Source organism: Nicotiana tabacum, chromosome 5, assembly GCF_000715075.1.
Source record: "Nicotiana tabacum cultivar K326 chromosome 5, ASM71507v2, whole genome shotgun sequence".
NCBI lineage: Eukaryota > Viridiplantae > Streptophyta > Magnoliopsida > Solanales > Solanaceae > Nicotiana > Nicotiana tabacum.
In genome coordinates this window covers 93729828-93749780 of record NC_134084.1, presented here as the reverse complement: position 1 = coordinate 93749780, position 19953 = coordinate 93729828, and the positions used below count along the sequence as shown (strand labels likewise).

The following is a 19953-nucleotide window of genomic DNA, read 5'->3' as shown; positions in this document are numbered from 1 at the left end:
TCGAAATGTTGCAAGCCCAACAGGCGGCGATAGCACAACTATAGAATCAAAGTTGCGATCCCAGCAGCATTAAGCCCGAACAATCCCGGGAAAACACGCGAAAGAATGAGCAAGTCACGGAAAGGCAGGGTGAAGCTGAGATCGGGACCAACCCTGAAATAATTAATATGCTTGAGGATTTGACAAAGCGGGTGGAATCGGGGGAGAAGAAAATTGAGGTCAACAACAAAAAATTGGAGACCTACAACTCGAGAGTTGATCAAATCCAAGAAGCGCCCCCGATATTGAAGGGCCTGGACTCCAAGAAATTTTTCCAAAAACCTTCCCTCCAAGCGCGACTCCAAAGCCAATCTCGAAGAAGTTTCGTATGCTCGGTATTCCGAAGTATAACGGTACCATGTATCTAATTTTCTTCAAGGGAAATGACTTAGAAGATGACGAAATCGAGTCGGTCTTGCAGAAAAAGTTCGGAGAAACCCTGTCAAAGGGAGCAATGATATGGTATCATAATTTACCCCAAATTCTATTGATTCGTTTGCTATTCTTGTAGATTCCCTTTTAAAAGCATATGTTGGATCTATCAAGGTCAAAACTAGAAATCAGATCTATTCAAGGTAAAACAAAGAGATAATAGGATGTTTAGGGAATTAGTGTTGAGATTCCAAATGAAATGGATGGATTTGCCTCCGTTTGCGGATGATTGGGCTGTTCAGGCGTTTACTCAAGGACTCAACCCCCGAAGATTCTTAGCTTCGTATCAGTTGAAGCAGAATCTGATAGAATACCCGACGGTAACTTGGGCCGATGTCCATAACATTTACCAGTCAAAAATCAGAGTCGAGGACGATCAACTTGGGGCCCCTCTAGGTCCGTTTATCCCATCAGTGTCAATAATAGATCTAACATAGTATCGATGATGAACCAAGATCGAACAGAGATTATTATCAACCATATAACGAATATTGAAGGGGTAACGGGGAGGAATGAAACGAGAAATGATCGAGGTCATAGAAGCAAGGTACTTATGAGTAAAAACAATTTCGACAGACCACTCATGGCTAGGGTGCACCAAAGTTTTCGGAATATAATTTTAGCATTGATGCTGCCAGCATCGTATCCGTCATCGGGCACATCAAAGACACCAAGTGACCTCGACCGTTACAGTCCGACCCTACCCAAAAGGACCCTAACCTAATGTGTAAGTATCATGGCTCTCATGGCCATAGAATCGAGATTTTCCAATAGTTAAGAGAAGAAGTGGCACGATTATTCAATAACGGGAAGCTCTGGGAATTTCTGAGTGATCGAGCCAAAAATCACTTCAGGAACATGGCCTCTAACAAGCAAACCAAATAGGAGGAACCACATCAAGTCATCAACATGATCGTTGGAGGGGTCGATGTCCTCAAGGGCCCATACTAAAGCGCACTAAGGTGTCTATCACAAGCTAAAAACGAACCTGAGATTACGTCTCTGAAGGAACCATTTCGTTCAACAATGAAGATGTTGATTTGTACAACCGCACAATGATGCACTCGTAATATCCATACTTATAAATAAATTTCAAGTTAAGCGTGTGTTGATTGATCCAGGTAGCTCGGCCAACATCATCAGATCGAGGGTCGTAGAACTATTATGTCTTTATGATCATATAGTGCAAGATGTTCAGGTGTTGAACGGGTTCAACATGGTATGCGAAACTACTAAAAGGGAGATAACCCTACCGGTGAACACTGCCAAAACCTCTTAGGAAATGAAATTCTACGTGATCGAAGGGGATATGAGATATAATGCTCTATTCGGAAGGTCGTGGGTTCACAGCATGAAGGCAATACCTTCGACCCTGCACCAGGTATTAAAATTCCCTACACCGGGGGAATCAATATAATGTATGGAGAACAACCGGCCGCTAAGGAAATGTTCGCAGTCGATGATCGTCGGTGCAGGTCCCGATCGGATCGAAGGGACAAGAAGTTGATAAAGAAGATGATTACGGAGTTCCTATATCATTCATAGCTCCTGACTATACCGATGCCGCCAAATCTACAATCGAAGAGCTAGAGCAGGTTACATTGACCGAACACCTATCGGATCGAAAGGTCTACATGGGCACGGGGTTGACCCCCGAGCTCAGAAAAGAACACATTAGTTTTCTTAAAACTAACATATCTCGTTTTTTCCTGGTCCCATGTTGATATGACAGGGATCCCGCCGGAGATAACCACTCACAAGCTGAGTTTGGATCCGAAGTTCCTCCCGGTTAAATAGAAATGGAGGCCCCAATCCAAAGTCAAGCACGCCTTCATCAAAGATGAGGTGTCTAAACTCCTTAAAATAGGTTCCATTCGGGATGTTAAATACCTGAACTGATAAGATAACATAGTGGTAGTGCCTAAAAGGGAAATAAATTAAGAATGTGTGTAGATTATAAAGACTTGAACAAAGCATGACCCAAAGACTCTTTCCCGTTGCCTAACATCGATCGCATGGTCGATGCCATGGTCACAAGACACCCAGTTTTCTCAACGCCTATTCATGATACAACTAAATCCAGATGGACCTGGGCGAGAAAAGACCTCCCTTATCACTAAGTTATGCACCTACTGTTACAAAGTAATGTTGTTCGGCCTAAAGAACGCTGATGCCCTTTATCAATGCCTAGTAAATCGGATGTTCGAAGAGCAAATAGGAAAATTAATGGAAGTTTATATTGATGACGTGTTAGTTAAGTCCCTGCAAGCAGAGGACCATTTTAAATATTTGCAGTAATCCTTCGACATATTGAAGAAATACAATATGAAGTTGAACCCCAAGAAGTGCGCATTCAGGGTCGGATATGGAAAGTTCCTTGGATTCATAGTGTCCAACCAAATGGGTTGAGATTAACCCCGATAAAATAAAAGCCATAGAAGACATAACCGTAGTGGACAGTGTTAAGGTCGTTCAGAGGCTAGCCGGGCATATAGCCGTCCTGGGCCGGTTAATATTGAGGTCCTCGGACAAGACCCATTTATTCTTCTCACTATTGAAGAAGAAGAATAACTTCTCTTGGACCCTAGAGTGCAAGCAATCCTTGGGAGAACTCAAATGGTACCTTTCGAATCCACCCCTACTCCATACTCCGAAGGCGGATGGACTATTGTACCTTTATTTGGCAGTATTCAAAGTGGCAGTAAGTGGGGTCCTAGTACGGGAAAAGGAAGGTATGCAATTTTCTGTTTATTTTGTTAGTAGAACTCTAGGCGAGGCCGAAATAAGGAATCCTCACCTAGAGAAATTGGCGCTCACTTTGCTAAGCGCCTCCAAAAAGCTGAAACTGTACTTTCATTATCACCCCATATGCGTCGTATCTTCTTACCCATTAAGGGACATAATGCATAACACGAGTTCTCAGGCTGGTTGGCTAAATGGGCCGAAGAAATTAGTAGGTACAATATCAAATATTGACCCCGAACCCCCATTAAATCACAAGTTTTGGCAGACTTTGTGGGCGACTTTATGTCGGCCTTAATACCTGAAGTCGAAAAGGAATTGTTATTAACCTCGGGCACATCCTTGGGAATATGGACCCTCTTTACAAATGGTGCCTCAGACGCAAAGGGGTCCAGACTTGTCATCGTGTTGAAGCCGCCTATGGGCAACGTAGTCAGGCAATCTATTCGAACTCTGAAATTGACTAACAATGAGGCCGACTATGAGTCCATGATTGCAAGTCTCAAATTGGCTAAAAGACATGGGGTTAAGGTGGTCAAAGCTAAATGCAATTCCCTCCTTGTGGTAAATCAAGTTAATGGGATGTTCGAAGTAAAAGGGGAATGAATGCGAAGGTATTTAGACAAATTGCATGTGGCGCTACATAAATTCAAGGAATGGATACTTTGGCACGTGCCTCGAGATCAAAATAGTGGGGCCGATGGTCTGGCTAACATGGGGTCATCGGTTGATGATGACGACTTCAACTTACGAATGATCGTGCAGCTCATGAAATTGGTAGTGGAAGAAGGCCACGCCAAAACAAATTCAATAAGTTTAACTTGGGATTGGAGAAACATGTACATAAACTACACGAAGTCTGGGAAGTTACCCTCGGACCCTAAAGAATCGAGATCTCTACGCGTGAAGGTGGCCAAGTTTAGCCTGTCCGAAGGTACTTTGTACAGAAAAACATTCGATGCCCCGCTCGCCACATGCTTAGGCCGGGAGACACCGAATACATCTCGAGAGAAGTTTACGAGGGCACCTACGAAAACCACTCGGGGGCAGAATCTTTGGTTTGGAAGATAATCAGGACCCACTACTATTGGATCGATATGGAGAAAGATGCAAACGACTTTGTACGAAGATGCGATAGCTGCCAGAGACAAGCACAAATGATCTATCAACCCGGAGAATTGCTGCATTCGGTCTTGTCCCCATGGCCATTCATGAAAGTGGGGAATGGACATCGTCATCCCCCTGCCATGGGCACCTGGTAAAGCTCAATTCATATTGTTTATGACTAACTATTTTTTTAAATGGGTCGAAGCTCAAATGTTCGAGAAAGTCCGAGAAAAAGAAGTCATTGATTTTATTTGGGACCACATTATATGCCGGTTCGGGTTACCGGCCTAGATCATGTGTGATAATAGGAAGCAATTCATCAGTAGCAAGGTAAGCAAGTTTTTTAAGACCACAAGTTCAAAAAGATTTTATCCATCCCTTATCACCCTAGCGGGAATGGACAAGCAGAGTCTACAACCAAGACCATACTCCAAAATTTGAAATAAAAGGTTGACCGATGCCAAAGGAAAGTGGAAGGAAATTCTGCCTGAAGTCTTGTGGGCATCGGACAACTTTGAAATCTAGCACAGGAGCTCCCTAATTTCGTTACTCTACGGTGCTGTAGCATTGATATCAGTCGAAGTGGGGGAACCAAGCCTCAGGTTCTAATATGAGATTGAATAATCAAATGGTGATGCCATGAGTACGAGCCTAGAACTGTTAGATGAAAGGCAAGAGGCTACCCTAGTCCGGCTGGCCTCCTAGAAGTAGCGGATAAAAATATATTACAACTGAAGATCCAACATCCGACACTTCACAATCGGGTACTTGGTGCTATGGAAAGTAACGTTGCATACCCGTAACTGGAATGAGGGAAATCTGGGGCCGAATTAGGAAGGATCACATCGAGTCATAAAAATTACCAGCAAGGGCTCGGTACAAACTCGAAGCAGAAAATGGTGTACAACTACCAAACAACTCAAACGTGTTGCACTTAAGGCGGTACTATTGCTAAGGTACGTTTTCATTGACCTTTTTATAATATTAAGAATTGGATTAAAGCTTGCAGGCAATGACCAAGGGAAAGTATGAATATTAGGTCTAAAGCAGCGTTGCATTATTTTTCCCTTGGACCGGTTTTGTCCCAAATGGGTTTTCCGTCAAGGTTTTTAATGAGGCAACAATGGATCGGGATAACTTAGAATAAAAGACCGGTTTTATCAGATTCAATGATTGCATCAACAGTATCTAAGCCCTCTCAAGATCGACCTCGAATACTGGGGGACATCATCCTCGGGTTAGACTTCTTAGCAAGGATAGAAGGGAACTTTGTACTTGAACAAGCTTAGGCCCGGTGGTTAGGATTTATCGTAAGGGCCAAACAGTCAAAAGAATCGTGCCTGCATAGGCCACCGCATCCATAATACAAGCTTTTACTCGCTTTCGATCATGTACTTTACACACAGAAATGAAAGAAATTTCCTACCTTGCTATTACATAGTTTTTTCTTTCAAAGCATCGAGCCTAAGGGACATCCCTATTCGGGGACTATCGAGCCCAAGGACTACCCCTACCTGAGCCAAAGGGATATCCCTAATAGTGGACTATCGAGCCCAAGGGTTATCCCCATCCGAGGACTATCATCCGAAATAAGTTCGGGCATCTTGAGCTATCAAATACTGGAGGCACATAACCTATTAGGTAGTGCCTAAAACCAAAAGGCTACGACCATGGTAAAAATGGATTAGAGACGTCCGAAATCTGTAATCAAAACATAAGGCCTTCAATAAAAATTCAAAACCTGCCAAAAGGTTACCCTCTGCAAAAGCATCGTCTAAGAACACTTAAGAATTCTTGGAAAACTTTCAGTCGCTTAGTTTTCAAAGTTTCGAGCAAATAAAAAATTGCATCAAGGTTAGGTTCTATTTGAACCACCAAAAAAATCGACTTATTACTATATTAGATTTTATGCTATGGCACTTGAAATATTTGCAAGAATAGAAATTATGAAAATATGCTAAAAAGTTGAGATTGCCAAAGGGGGAAATTTTATAAATTCCGGAATATCTTTACATAAGCCCAACAAAAACGGCCTCAAAATGAACAAAAATATGTAAACAAAAACTAAAAAAATCCTAAGGCATTCACGCCTGATCTACACCAGAGCCTGATTTGTCACCAGAACCATCAGGGCCTTCGGAGTTTTCGGAGCCCTCTTCACCTTCGGGTTTGGCTAGTTTCTTGGCCTCGACATCAAGTCTTTATGCCTCCTCGACCTCGGCAGACAGGTTGAAACCTCGATCATGGATCTCTTTGAGGGTCTCCCTTCAAGACAACCGTCTCACATATTCGGCATTGGTCTTCAGGCGTGCCTCGGCTGCCTCAACATCGGCCTTGTATTGGGCCACCATCTCCTCGGCATCGGCAGAGGTTGTCTCCGGCTGGGACCTTGTCACCTCGAGCTCTTTTCCAAGGGCATACCGTTCTGCAGTGGTCAAGTTAGTTATGCTCGGAGATCTTCATTTAGTTGAGCCCATTTATCAGCTTACTCCTTCGCCACCCAAAGCTGAACTTCTATAAAAGAAAGCATTGCCTGGGCGGTTTCCTTATCTGAGGCCAGCAGATCCATCTTGTTCTTCCACCCATTCCATGACTTGGATCTTGTCCATCTTCTTTGAAGTTGGTCGATCTGGTCGATCTTTTGTTGGATCTGTGAGGTTTGGTTGTTAGCCACTACGACTAGTTCCTCATTTCTAACTTCGAAGACCTTTACCTTTTTGACCAAGTCAGCGTGCTCCCGCCTTAGGACCGATGCTTCTTTCCGAGCCCTATCCAGCTCCAGCTCAAGCTGATTGACCTCGGCCCAGTACTAGAGGAAGCTCTCGTGATGAAGTACCAAGACCTGCTAAATAATGAAAGACGTGAGGACACCAAAACTTAAATAAAAATTAAAAAGGTGTAATGATGCCTTACCCGATTCAGCCCCTGCTGAGCCTTATTGAAAAGGCACGACACATTCACCTCGTTCATCTTTTCCTGGTCTTCCTCGTTCACCAAGCATAAAAAAAGCTTGCTACTCCCACGGGAGCAAATAGAACTCGGGCATCCTCCGGGACGGTAAAAATAACTTATCTCTTGCAATCGGGGTCCGCACTCGAGGCAGGGAATTGATTGATCGATTTCAGGATTGAACTCAGCCCGCCAGCCTCCGAGGATGCAACCTTTTGCAGAACATCCAGGTTGTCACACCTCCTTTTCATTACTCCCGCAAGGGCGTAAATGAGTTTTTCCATTTAAAGGACAATCGGAACGGGATTCAATAATTAATTATTTCAGAGTCGCCACTTGAGAGATTAATGGTTTCCCAAGTCACCGGTTGTATCCCGAACCGAGGAAACATATGACTCTATTAATAGTCTGTGAAACAGAAATCCGAGTAAGGAATTCTGTTAACCCGGGAGAAGGTGTTAGGCATTTCCTAGTTTCGTGGTTCTAGCACGGTCGCTTAACTGTTGTATTTAATTTTATCTGATCTTAATACATGCTAGCTTCTGTGCCTTTTATTTGTAAACCACTTATTATTATTATTTATTTCAAAAGAATTGCGACGTCGTGAAAACGCGTTTCGAACCACGTCGCAATCGATGCACCCGTGATTGTCAACCCATTTCGACTTCGTTGAGATTTAGATTAGGGTCGCATCAATGCGCACCCGAGTTTAGGAAGGTAATTTTAATTAGTGCGCCTAAAGCAACTACGCATTGTATTATTTTTCTAAACTACTTTGAGATTATTATGAACTACAATTTATGGATGAATTAAAGTATTTTGGAGGGATTGAATGACTTATGGTGTATGGGAAAGGACAAATTCCAAATTAATGATTAAGATCCCGCTGTCCATTTATTATCGTCTACTGACCATTACTATCAATTAAGGAATTAATATGAGATCAAGTTTATCACTAATAAAGTAGGAAAAATGAGAGAAGCTACTAATTCAAAATAAGAGTAACCTAAACATACTAACAGTAAAATATGATCCAACTATTTCCAAAGCCTTGGCCCAATTTTACAACTCAAAATCCATAATTCCATACTAAAACGTTCTCTTTTCAATTAAGTCCAAATCCTCATTAGTTAAGCACTAGTGATTTCCACGATATCCAATTTATGCGAATTCAACAAAATTGCATCGCACCACATGAAGCAAATACTTTCTACATAAATCTATTGGACTAAATCTACTAATTTATGGTACTAAGTTAATAATAAAATGCAAGAAAGCAATCACAATCATCATATCAAGAATAGAAGATTCACGTGGCTGATAAACAAAGTAAACAAATACGAACATACAACATGATAAAGAAAAGAAGGGAAGAATAAAATATGGACCTTCTATTTCAGATTTTCTACAGCTCAATAATCAAAACAAGAATGATGACTACAACCAGAAACCAGTGGCGGCCACCTCTACTCCCTCGACTTGAAAAAGCATTGTTGCACTATGTGGAAAAGAAAGTTGTTTTCAAGTGGATCAAGGGTGGTTTTAACTGGGTTCGGGCTAGAAAATAGCTACTATTTTTCTGTGTTAATTCGGAGCAATTTCGGGGCTGTTGTGTGGATGGTTCGGTCTCTGATTTTCGCTGTGAACAGGGCTGTTTTGAGGTTTTATTTTTGGGATTTTCAGACTGATTTTTAGTAATTTTTGTGACTGACTGTGCTGCTCTTTGGAGCTATTTTTCTGGGTTTAAAGGGTGGCTCGTTCTCTATGTCTGTGAAAGAAGACGAATGACAGGAAAGAGGAGATCCTGAAGAAAATGAAATTCAAAGGGGAAAGGGTGGTCGTTCTTTGTTGAAGGCGAAGCAGTCCGGTGGGGAAGGGAGTCGAAGGAGACGGGATTTCAGGGTGGGGTCTCATATGATTTTTGGTAGTCTGCCATTGTCAGACCCTTTTTTTAGCTTTTTCTTTTTTTCGTTCCTTCTCCTCATTATTTTCTTATGCGCAACCCTTTTTGTTCTTTTTTTTCCTCCTTTTCTTTTCATTGGGTAGAGAATGGTTTTATAGAGTGTGTGGAATGGGGTGTTATGCGGGGGAGTTTTATTTGGGGAGAAGGTGTTATGTGAGGTAATATTTTGTGGGAAGGTTTTAGGTTGGGAAATATTTTGGGGGGGAGGTCTTAGGTGGGGAGAAATGATTTGGGGGGAAAATATTATGGGGAAGATTCTTCCCATTTTTTTTTACTCCCAATTTCTTTTTATCTTCCTCATTTTGTATTTTATTTAGTTATTTTGTACTTTATTTTCTAATTTTGTTAAATGCTAAATTAAAAACCAAAACCCAAATTAACACTAAAAATTAGATTTCCTAATAAAAATGTAAACTGATACAAATTTAAACTAAAAATGCAAAAGGTACTATTTTTGTTTTTTCTTCCTTTTTTGTTCTAAAACAAATTAACCCTTAATTAATTCTAAAATATGAAACTAGATCCTAAAAGCAAACGCGTATTTTTGTATTTTATTATTGTGATTTTAAAATATTAAAATGTATGAAATGAGACTACAAAAGGAAAAATTCCAAAAAAAACAATAAAAATTATTTTGACTTATTTTTAGGAGTTATCTTCATGTAAGGTAAAAATCACGTGCTTACAGCTGCCCCTCTTTGCTCGAAAACACGAAGAGTTTTCGGGCAAAGATAAAGTAAACACTGTGAGGGATTTTTGCCCATTTGAAACTCCATGAGAAGCAATTTTTGAAAAACTGTCTGACCGAACCTTGCTTCAAAGGTTACCTACATATCCTTGGCTATAAAGGAATCAGGTCAGGTGTAGTTCAGAAGTGAACGAGGTGATGGAGTACCGAGGTTGAGTGTCGAAGTTCCGTCCGAGGCTCCGGTCCACTGTCCCGTTATTACATCAAAGTCAAAATTGAAAAAGACTAACTAAGCCTATCAGCTACGAGTTACAAGATTCCTATCTATGAGTCTTCTGAAGCTTAATCTTGAGTCTTGGTTAGTGCTTCATGCGGACCCTGATCTGAATCTTGATTCTTGTTGGCCGCAGGTGTTGGTTCAATCTTCTTCTGGGTCAAGATCGGATATGTAGTGCTCATGACTTCAACCACGTCTTGAGCAGTTCACATCTTTTCCTGCTTCTGAACTTTGGAGCTCACTTTTTTTTTGTTCTTTTCTTCTTTCCTTTGTTTTGGATTGAGACTCATTCTTTCTACCATCTCGAATCGTGTGCCTCGAGGTCAAACCTGCTCGGCACCTTGAACCATTTTCCCTTGAAACTTGAGTTGTCTTCCGTCGACACTAATTTTCCTTGAAACATGAGTTGTCTTCCCTTGCTCCCCAGGTGAAATCCATTGTTGCCGTTTTGAATTGTAAACTGAGATATTTTCCCTTCTTCAAACTGCTAAACTTGAATGTATTTGAACTTGAATGTATTCCTCTGTTCTTCAGGCGGGCTCCTGACTTCATAAAAATAGACAAAACAAAGAAAGCTTTCTGCCCCAGTTTGGAAACTAGGTACATGTTACTGGATATTAATAAGAATTTGATTAAAACTTGACTTGAAATACCTCTGTTATACAGGCGGGCTCCAGACCTCCGAAACTTGAATTGTATGCCTATGTTCTTCAGGCGGGCTCCTGACTTCAAGAAGACAAAAAATTGATTGAAAACTAAAATTTGAATTGTATCACCTCTGTTCTTCAGGCAGGCTCCTTATTGCTGAATTTGAAATTGAATGTATTCCTCTATTATCCAGGCGAGCTCCTGACTTCACAAAATAGACAAAATAAAGAAAACTTTCTACCCCAGTTTGGAAAACTGGTTGTTTGTTACCACATACTAATAAGAACTAAAACTTGAATTGTGATAAGACTGAAATGCAACTTTTAAAAATTTAAAGACTAAAATGTATCTTAAAATTTAAAATTTATCTTAGGTGAAAAATTCATCAGACTAAGATTTTTATCTTTATCTTAGGTGAAAAATCGACTGACTAAGATTTGTCTTTATCTTAGGTGAAAAATTCATCAGACTAAGATTTCCATCTTAGGAGAAAGATTCGACAAACTAAGATTTTTATCTTTATCTTAGGTGAAAAATTCATCAGACTAAGATTTTCATCTTAGGAGAAAGATTCAACAGACTAAGATTGTGACTCTAGGAGATAATTCATCAGACTAAGTCCATTTTTGTGTGATCCCGACTTTCTTAATTTTCCAAATTCCAACTTCCATTCTTTTCAAATTCTGCCTTCCTTTCTTGTTCCCAAATTATGCCTTCATTGTTTTTCGACTTCTGCCTTCCCCTTCTTTAAATTATGTCTTCCTTTCGTTTTTCCAACTTCTGCCTTTATCTTAGGTGAAAGATTCATCAGACTAAGATTTTTATCTTAGGTGAAACAGACTAAGATTTCTTTATCTTAGGTGAAAGATTCAACAGACTAAGATTTCTTTATCTTAGGTGAAAAATTCAACAGACTAAGATTTCTTTTAACCATTTTCCTTCAAAATTTGTTTTATCTACCCACTAACTTGAATTATTTTCCTTCAGAATTACTTTCCTAAAAACTGATGTTGTCCTCCTTCAAAAAAACCACTTCCCTAAAAACTAGTGTTTCATTCCTCCAAAAATTACTTTTCTTAGAACTGGTGTTTCTTTCCTGAAAACTACTTCCCTCTCTTTTTCTCTTTTTTTTTAAAAAAAAAACACTTGTATTGACCTTCATGTTCTTCAGATGGGTACCCGAAAAAACTTTCATCACGACAGAAAATTTTCTGCCCCAGTTTGATAATCCTCCTGTAACATATCTTTCTGCCATCAATATCATGTCCATGCTCCTATTTCAAATCAAAGAAAATTCTGTCAGTTTAAAAGTGCAGTGGTTGGTTGTGGTACTACCGCTGGGATGGCTTTCCTTTTCTCCTTTCCATGCTTTGCGTTGTCCGACCATGTTTGAAACTTGGCTGATAACTTCCGCCCTTCTTGACGACTATCTCTCAATTATTACTTCTAGTCTTCTTATCTCACCCCATATGTTTTCTGTGACAACTGATTCTTCTTGAAGGTCTTGTATATTTACTAATTAACCACTTTCCCCGTCATCTGTGTCACTGAAATACCCTTTTTCCCCGTTCAATCCCAATACCCCCTTTCTGTTGCATTATTCCTGAACCTACATCTACCAAACTTTGTGTTTCATAAGGATCCCAAAGTATGTTGATTATTACCAGCTCAGTGCTCTTGTTATTTTTTTCCTGACTTGTGACCCCATTTTGTGCAATTAGAAAGCTGGTGGAAAATTTTGAAGTCATTCCTCACTTGTTACGACCAAAAGACTCAAAAAGGGGAAATAAACAAAACAAAAGGAACAGAGTAAAGGACAATAGAAAGAGATGATTCCTAACAAGAAAACTACACAGTAGAAACCTATCGGATGTGGATACCGACTCTAATGACCTTGACATGCACCTGCGACCTATTATGTTAAGCAAATCTGATGTTCATCTCTTGTTCCTTTTTGCCGTGAAACTGGGCTTCATTGCTCCGCTTGTCCAATTTGGTTCGCATTCCTTATTCGGCTTGTAGTTCCCCAGAGGGTTTTCACCATCAAACCTCTCTCATTTCGTTCTTTCTCTCAACTTACTGTCGCCTCAAGGTGCCCGTGAAGGTTTTTACCAATAAGACTCTCTCATTTTTCATTTCTCTCAGCTTTCATCACCTTGCGATACCCATGAGGATTTTCATCAATAAGATTCTCTCATTTTCATTTTCCTTGTTTGGACCGGAGTGTTGCCCCTGACTGGAATTACCTTACCTGCTTGACTTAGCATTTCTCAACGACTGATCAGAAGGTCTTTCTTTGTACCGTAATGTAGGCTTTTGGATGGGTTAGAAAGAAAGGGTATAAAAGGCTCAAAACAATTTCAAAATGGGTTAAAATTACAACTTTCGGAATCCAACTTCTCACAACAACCACAATTTCTACCCCAGTTTCTTGCTTGGGGACTTTTGGATTTTTGTTTTGGTATGATTGAACCTCAGAGAGGCTACCTACGTACCCTTTCGGGATCAAGTCAAACGTAGTTCACGACATAGAAATTACTTTTTTTTTGTGATTTTTCTTTCTCTTCTTTTCTTTTCTGTTCTTCTTTTCTTATTTTCTTTCATTTTCCTTTCTTTTCTTTCTTTTCTTTATTTTCTTTTCTTTTTCTCTTTCCTTCCTTTCTTTTTTTTTCCTTTTCATTTGCTTATTTGCGGCACTTGCGTTTCTTAATTGTGTCGTTGATTTCGAAAGAGGGGTACGAAAGAAAATAACCACAGCTCAAAAGGGGTGACAATGGAAAAAAGTGTTTGGATAGCAGAACAAAACGCCTTCGTCATTTCAATCCTCAAGACATGCCAAAGGCAAACCAATACGATTAATGCACAGAATTTACACATAGTATATCCTGACCGCCTCAGAGTTGATAGCCATTTTCACACATTTTCCTACTACATCTGTCAAATATAATGCACCATTGGGCAACACTCTTACTCTTATTACCATGACCGGCCCCCTGTCGATTTGGCTAACTTGCTTTTAGGGTTTCTTTATATTATATCTGCCCCAGTTTCACATGGTTCGGGCGTCAAACAATCTCAAAACGTCCAAATCCGTTCTTATTTCCTCAGGTGCCCCTATTGTTTTCAAAATGGTCTCATTGCTTCGCAACTCTTGAAGTTCAGACTGAGAATTATGTGTGCATGTCATGTCACTAGAACCGGCAAAAGGCAAAACAAAACGATAGAAAAGAACTAAACGAAGAACAATGATTGGAAGTAACAAAAGACCGGAATTTGCTTTAGACAACGATGAAATAACTCGAATAACAAAAAAAGCAAACAAACTGGAGTACAACCCTAGAATGAACCTGAAACACCCATGGAAAACACTAAACGAACCACTACGACTAAACAAGCTAGAAAAAAAATGAAAGGATAAGAGGGTTTGATCACAAGATAATATCCGGATTACAACCCTGCAAATAACCCTGACAACCGAAATGACAGCAAAATGGACCCCCAAAGCTCCTCCCCGGCTGACTTAGGAATGGAGCGTCTTTCCCATTACAAGCACGACATCTTAGCCACTAAGCTTCGCATCCATATTGCCATGACCACTATCTGTTTTAGTATTTTCAACTTCAGTCAACAAGTTCCCAAGAGTATTCTCATACCCCATGTCACCGGGCATCATCCCTACCAAGTGTGCCTCCTCATGTAAGGGATGCAGCGTGATATTCTGGGTGCCACTGTCTTGAATCAAATTTTTCTGGATCATCCTTTCTATTTCTCTTTTCAAATCCCGACAATTTTCCACATTGTGCCCAGAGCATTGGAGTGATATTCACACCTTTTAGATGAGTCAAAGCTTTTCGCACGTCGGTCCACCTGATTTGGAGGAATGAGTGCAATCATGTCATGCTGTTTTAACTTCTCAAATAAGCTTGCATAGGACTCTCCTATTGGTGTAAAACTATCTTTCAACTTTTGCTCCCTTCTATACCACTGGCTTGGATGTGGGTTACAAGGTAATCGAAAATTTTGCGGAGGCTGGTAGAGATTTTGTGATACTCGTGCTCGCTTTCTTAGGTGATTTGGTGGCTGGGCAACATACTGGGATGGATCAACAGAGTATTGGGGGTTCGGAGGTGGATAGTAATGCTTAGGGGGGTCATGAAAAACCTGATGAGGCTGCACATACCTTCGAGATGTTCTCCTAGAACCTCTTCTCAACCCTGATATCACCATGATTTCTTCATCTCTCTCATTCGTGTTACCAGATTCAATTTGGACAGCTTGAGCTGCAGCTTTGAGAGCTGTTTGACTTATAATTCTGCATGTCTTAAGACCGTTCTCCACCATTTCTACTATTTTGATTGCTTCCGGGAAGGATTTACCCACTGCGGACGTCATGTATTGAAAATAATCTGGCTCTTGAGCCTGTAGAAAGACAGTGATTAACTCGTGGTCATCCATGGGCGGCTTAGCTCTAGCTGCCTGCTCTCTCCATTTGATGGCATATTCCCTGAAACTTTCAGTTGGTTTCTTTTTTAGGTTAGAAAGGGAAATGCGGTCTGGGGCGATGTCGATGTTGTATTGAAACTGTTTGACAAAGGCTCGTGCCATGTCATCCCAGACGTACCAGCAAGATGTGTCCCGATCCAAAAACCATTCAGATGCTACTCCCGTGAGGCTTTCCCCAAAATAAGCTATAAGCAATTCCTCATTTCTTCCCACACCTCTCAATTGGTTGCAATACCTTTTCAGGTGGGCTATGGGGTCTCCATGTCCATTGTACTTTTCAAATTTTGGAACCTTGAAACCAGGCGACAAGTGGACATCGGGGAACATGCATAGATCTCTGAAGGCAACGCTCTTTTGACCTGCCATTGCTTGCGTGTTTTTCAACCGTTGTTCTAATTTTTTTACTCTTTGGGTTATTTCTTCCTGTACTCTCTTTCGGGAAGGCTTCTCGATGTTTACAGGAAGCTCAAACGAGTACGAGTGGTACTCGGGAGACTGGTACTGTTCTTGTTGTGTAGCAAATTGTGACTCGTGACAAGGCTGTCCTTGGCCATTGGCCTAGGCTTGGCGCATTTTGGTCATTTGTTGTTTCAGTGTTCTATTTTCCTCAACCACAGTAGACCCTTGTTGAACCCTCTGACCCTGAGTCTCTTGAGCACTCGTAACAGCTTCGATGTCAGTTATCATTTTTCCTCAGATCTTGTGTTTCCAGCTTACCACAAACCAACCACCTCAACTTTCTTCACAATTCAAAACAAAACATGTTAGAATGGATTGAGTCGGTCCTCATTATTAACAACATCTTTTCCATTTTTTATTCAATTCTTCTTTTCCATTTTTCATTCATTTTTTTTGGTTGCGGTCGAATCTTATGGAGATTTCCTACGTATCATGACCCCTCATGAATCAGACCGTGCGTAGTTCTTGCAAATAAAAGGTAAACGACAATAAAAAATATTTTTTTTGGAATTTTCCATTTTTATAATAACGACAAAACTGACCAACTTAACGATGCAATACAGACTCGAAAATCAAACGACCCATATACTCTAATCAAAAGAAATACAAACACAAAAACAAAATGACAGATTCCTTCCCCTATATGCCAACTTTGACCCAAAAATCCGAACGGTATTCACTTGACCACTGACACTTTTCTTGTTTTTTCAAAATTAAAATAAATGACCCGGTATTGCAAATACGGCCTTCCTGCACTTCGGGGGCAAAGATTTTAAGGCTGTGAGGGTCAAAAATCAAAATACGACCAAATGTGGTTGTTTATGCAAAGTCAACCTTCCGGCGCCCCTTTGGGAACATTTGGATATTTTTGACAAAAACGACATCACCTGGTTTATTTATGACAACAATTAAAATTTTGATATTTTTTGGTTATTTTTGCAAAGGGGAGGTTGGACCCGATGAGTGTTGCCTACGTATCTCACGCCCTGTGAGAATCAAACCATGCGTAGTTCGGGCAAATTAACCGAACTATTTTAAAACATGACTCTTTTTCATTTTTATTTTTGGCATTTCATAAGCGAATAAAAACTATTTTTAGAAACAAGACTCTTTTTTTTCTTTTTCTTTTCAACAAATAAAACAGCCTATTTTTCCAAGCTAAAAATAACAGACTTTTTTTTCTTTTTCATTTTCCACAGACAATAAAACAACCTATTTCTCCAAACTAAAAATAAAAGACTCTTTTTCCCTTCCTTTTTCAACAAATAATGAAACAACTTATGTTTTTCAAACTAAAACAATGAATCTTTTTATCCTTTTCTTTTTCAACAACAAACTTTCCAAAATTAAAAGACTCTTTTTTTCTATTTTTCTTTGCTTTTTTTTTAGTAAAACAAAATAAAACATTTTCCTTTTTTTTATTTCCTCAAAATTTCGGCAGAGTTTCGCCAGTAATTGGTCATTGATTTTTATTTCTAAAATAATCAATTAACTCCCTAACTGATATTTCTTTTTTTCTCTTTTCTCTTTTTTTTTCTCAATTTTCCATCATTCCCGAGATTCAGAAACCGGTCAACATGCAAATTCGAAACAAATATATCTACAGAGCAAGTAGGATGTATCAGGATGGTCTTTTCATCTCAGGTTGCTAGTCCTAGACGGACCCAACCCCTGTGTTGAGTCCCCTAAGTCAAATGCAATGGGATGCAAATAAGCGTTCCTTCTAGGGATCCGGCATGAAGTCACGTTATTCTATGTTCAAAACCTGGGTCGGTGTTCTAGACTGTGTACTCGAGCAGACAACTCGAGTCGAGGAGGAGGCAACTTACCGGGAACCAAAAGGCCATCCGACTTCGTAACTTGTCCTGCCTCTTTCTTATTTCAAGGTATGACACTAACAGAATAGAGAGTCTCAACCAGTAAGCACATCCCCGGAGGTGAAGAGAGAAGGGTGTCGGCACAGTTTATATACAGTTCAGATAATATCAAAGCGGTAATATTTAGCACATTCAGCACAAAACATGTAGGAAAATCATATACAATCAAATACAACAATTTATCTAAGCGCGAATTCTGAACCCTGAACCAGAGATTCTGGGTTATCTCCCTAGCAGAGTCGCCAGAGCTGTCACACCTCCTTTTCATTACTCCAGCAAGGGCGTAAAGGAGTTTTTCCATTTAAAGGACAATCGGAATGGGATTCAATTATTAATTATTTCAGAGTCGCCACTTGAGAGATTAATGGTGTCCCAAGTCACCGATTGTATCCCGAACCGAGGAAACATATGACTCTGTTAATAGTCTGCGAACCAGAAATCCGAGTAAGGAATTCTGTTAACCCGGGAGAAGGTGTAAGGCATTCCCGAGTTCCGTGGTTCTAGCACGGTCGCTTAACTGTTGTATTTAATTTTATCTGATCTTAATACATGCTAGCTTATGTACCTTTTATTTGTAAACCACTTTTTATTATTATTTATTTCAAAAGAATTGCGACGTCGTGAAAACGCGTTTCGAACCACGTCGCAATCGATGCACCCGTGATTGTCAACCCATTTCGACTTCGTCGATATTTAGATTTGGGTCGCATCAATGCGCACCCGAGTTTAGGAAGGTAATTTTAATTAGTGCGCCTAAAGCAACTACACATTGTATTATTTTTCTAAACTACTTTAAGATTATTATGAACTACAATTTATGGATGAATTAAAGTATTTTGGAGGGATTGAATGACTTATGGTGTATGGGAAAGGACAAATTCCAAATTAATGATTAAGATCCCGCTGTCCATTTATTATCGTCTACTGACCATTACTATCAATTAAGGAATTAATATGAGATCAAGTTTATAACTAATAAAGTAGGAAAATTGAGAGAAGCTACTAATTCAAAATAAGAGTAACCTAAACATACTAACAGGAAAATATGATCCAACTATTTCCAAAACCTTGGCCCAATTTTACAACTCAAAATCCATAATTCCATACTAAAACGTTCTCTTTTCAATTAAGTCCAAATCCTCATTAGTTAAGCACTAGTCATTTCCACGATATCCAATTCATGCGAATTCAACAAAATTGCATCGCACCACATGAAGCAAATACTTTCTACATAAATTTATTGGACTAAATCTACTGATTTATGGTACTAAGTTAATAATAAAATGCAAGAAAGCAATCACAATCATCATATCAAGAATAGAAGATTCACGTGGCTGATAAACAAAGTAAACAAATACGAACATACAACTTGATAAAGAAAAGAAGGGAGGAATAAATATGGACCTTCTATTTCAGATTTTCTGCAGCTCAATAATCAAAACAAGAACGATGACTACAACCGGAAATCAGTGGCGGCAACCTCTACTCCCTCAACTTGAAAAAGCATTGTTGCACTATGTGGAAAAGAAAGCTGTTTTCAAGTGGATCAAGGGTGGTTTCAACTGGGTTCATGCTAGAAAATAGCTACTGTTTTTCTGTGTTAATTCGGAGCAATTTCGGGGCTGTTTTGTGGATGGTTCTGCCTCTAATTTTCGCTGTGAACAGGGCTGTTTTGAGGTTTTATTTTTGGGATTTTCGGACGGATTTTTAGTAATTTTTGTGACTGACTGTGCTGCTCTTTGGAGTTATTTTTCTGGGTTTAAAGGGTGGCTCGTTCTCTATGTCTGTCAAAGAAGACGAATGATATGGAAGAGGAGATCCTGAAGAAAACGAAATTCAAAGGGGAAAGGGTGGTCGTTCTTTGTTGAAGGCGAAGCAGTCCGGTGGGGAAGGGAGTCGAAGGAGACGGGATTTCAGGGTGGGGTCTCATATGATTTTTGGTAGTCTGCCATTGTCAGACCCTTTTTTTAGCTTTTTCTTTTTTTCGTTCCTTCTCCTCGTTATTTTCTTATGCGCAGCCCTTTTTGTTCTTTTTTTTCCTCCTTTTCTTTTCATTGAGTAGAGAATGATTTTATAGAGTGTGTGGAATGGGGTGTTATGTGGGGGAATTTTATTTGGGGAGAAGGTGTTATGTGAGGTAATATTTTGGGGGGAAGGTTTTAGGTGGGGAAATATTTTGGGGGGGGGGGGGAGATGATTTGGGGGGAAAATATTTTGGGGAAGGTTCTTCCCATTTTTTTTTACTCCCAATTTCTTTTTATCTTCCTCA

At 39.9% G+C, this 19953-nt stretch overlaps 1 protein-coding gene across 2 annotated transcripts; it reads right to left on the bottom strand.

The window, feature by feature from the left end:
* Nucleotides 1-9750: 9750 nt before the first annotated feature.
* Nucleotides 9751-19737, bottom strand: LOC142181194 (uncharacterized). 2 transcript variants are annotated; one of them, XR_012709649.1, is made up of 2 exons: nucleotides 19089-19729; nucleotides 9751-11046 (listed from the first exon to the last, which is right to left on the bottom strand). XR_012709649.1 is itself a non-coding variant. In XM_075253805.1 (2 exons), the coding sequence occupies exon 2, from the start codon at nucleotides 15712-15714 to the stop codon at nucleotides 14620-14622; it is 1095 nt and encodes a 364-aa protein (XP_075109906.1). In that variant the 5' UTR covers nucleotides 15715-16088; nucleotides 19089-19737; the 3' UTR covers nucleotides 14095-14619. The 2 variants fall into 2 exon arrangements, 1 of the variants encoding a protein (XP_075109906.1); XM_075253805.1 differs by lacking the exon at nucleotides 9751-11046 and adding an exon at nucleotides 14095-16088 and having other exon boundaries at nucleotides 19089-19737.
* Between the last annotated feature and the right edge of the window lie 216 nt (nucleotides 19738-19953).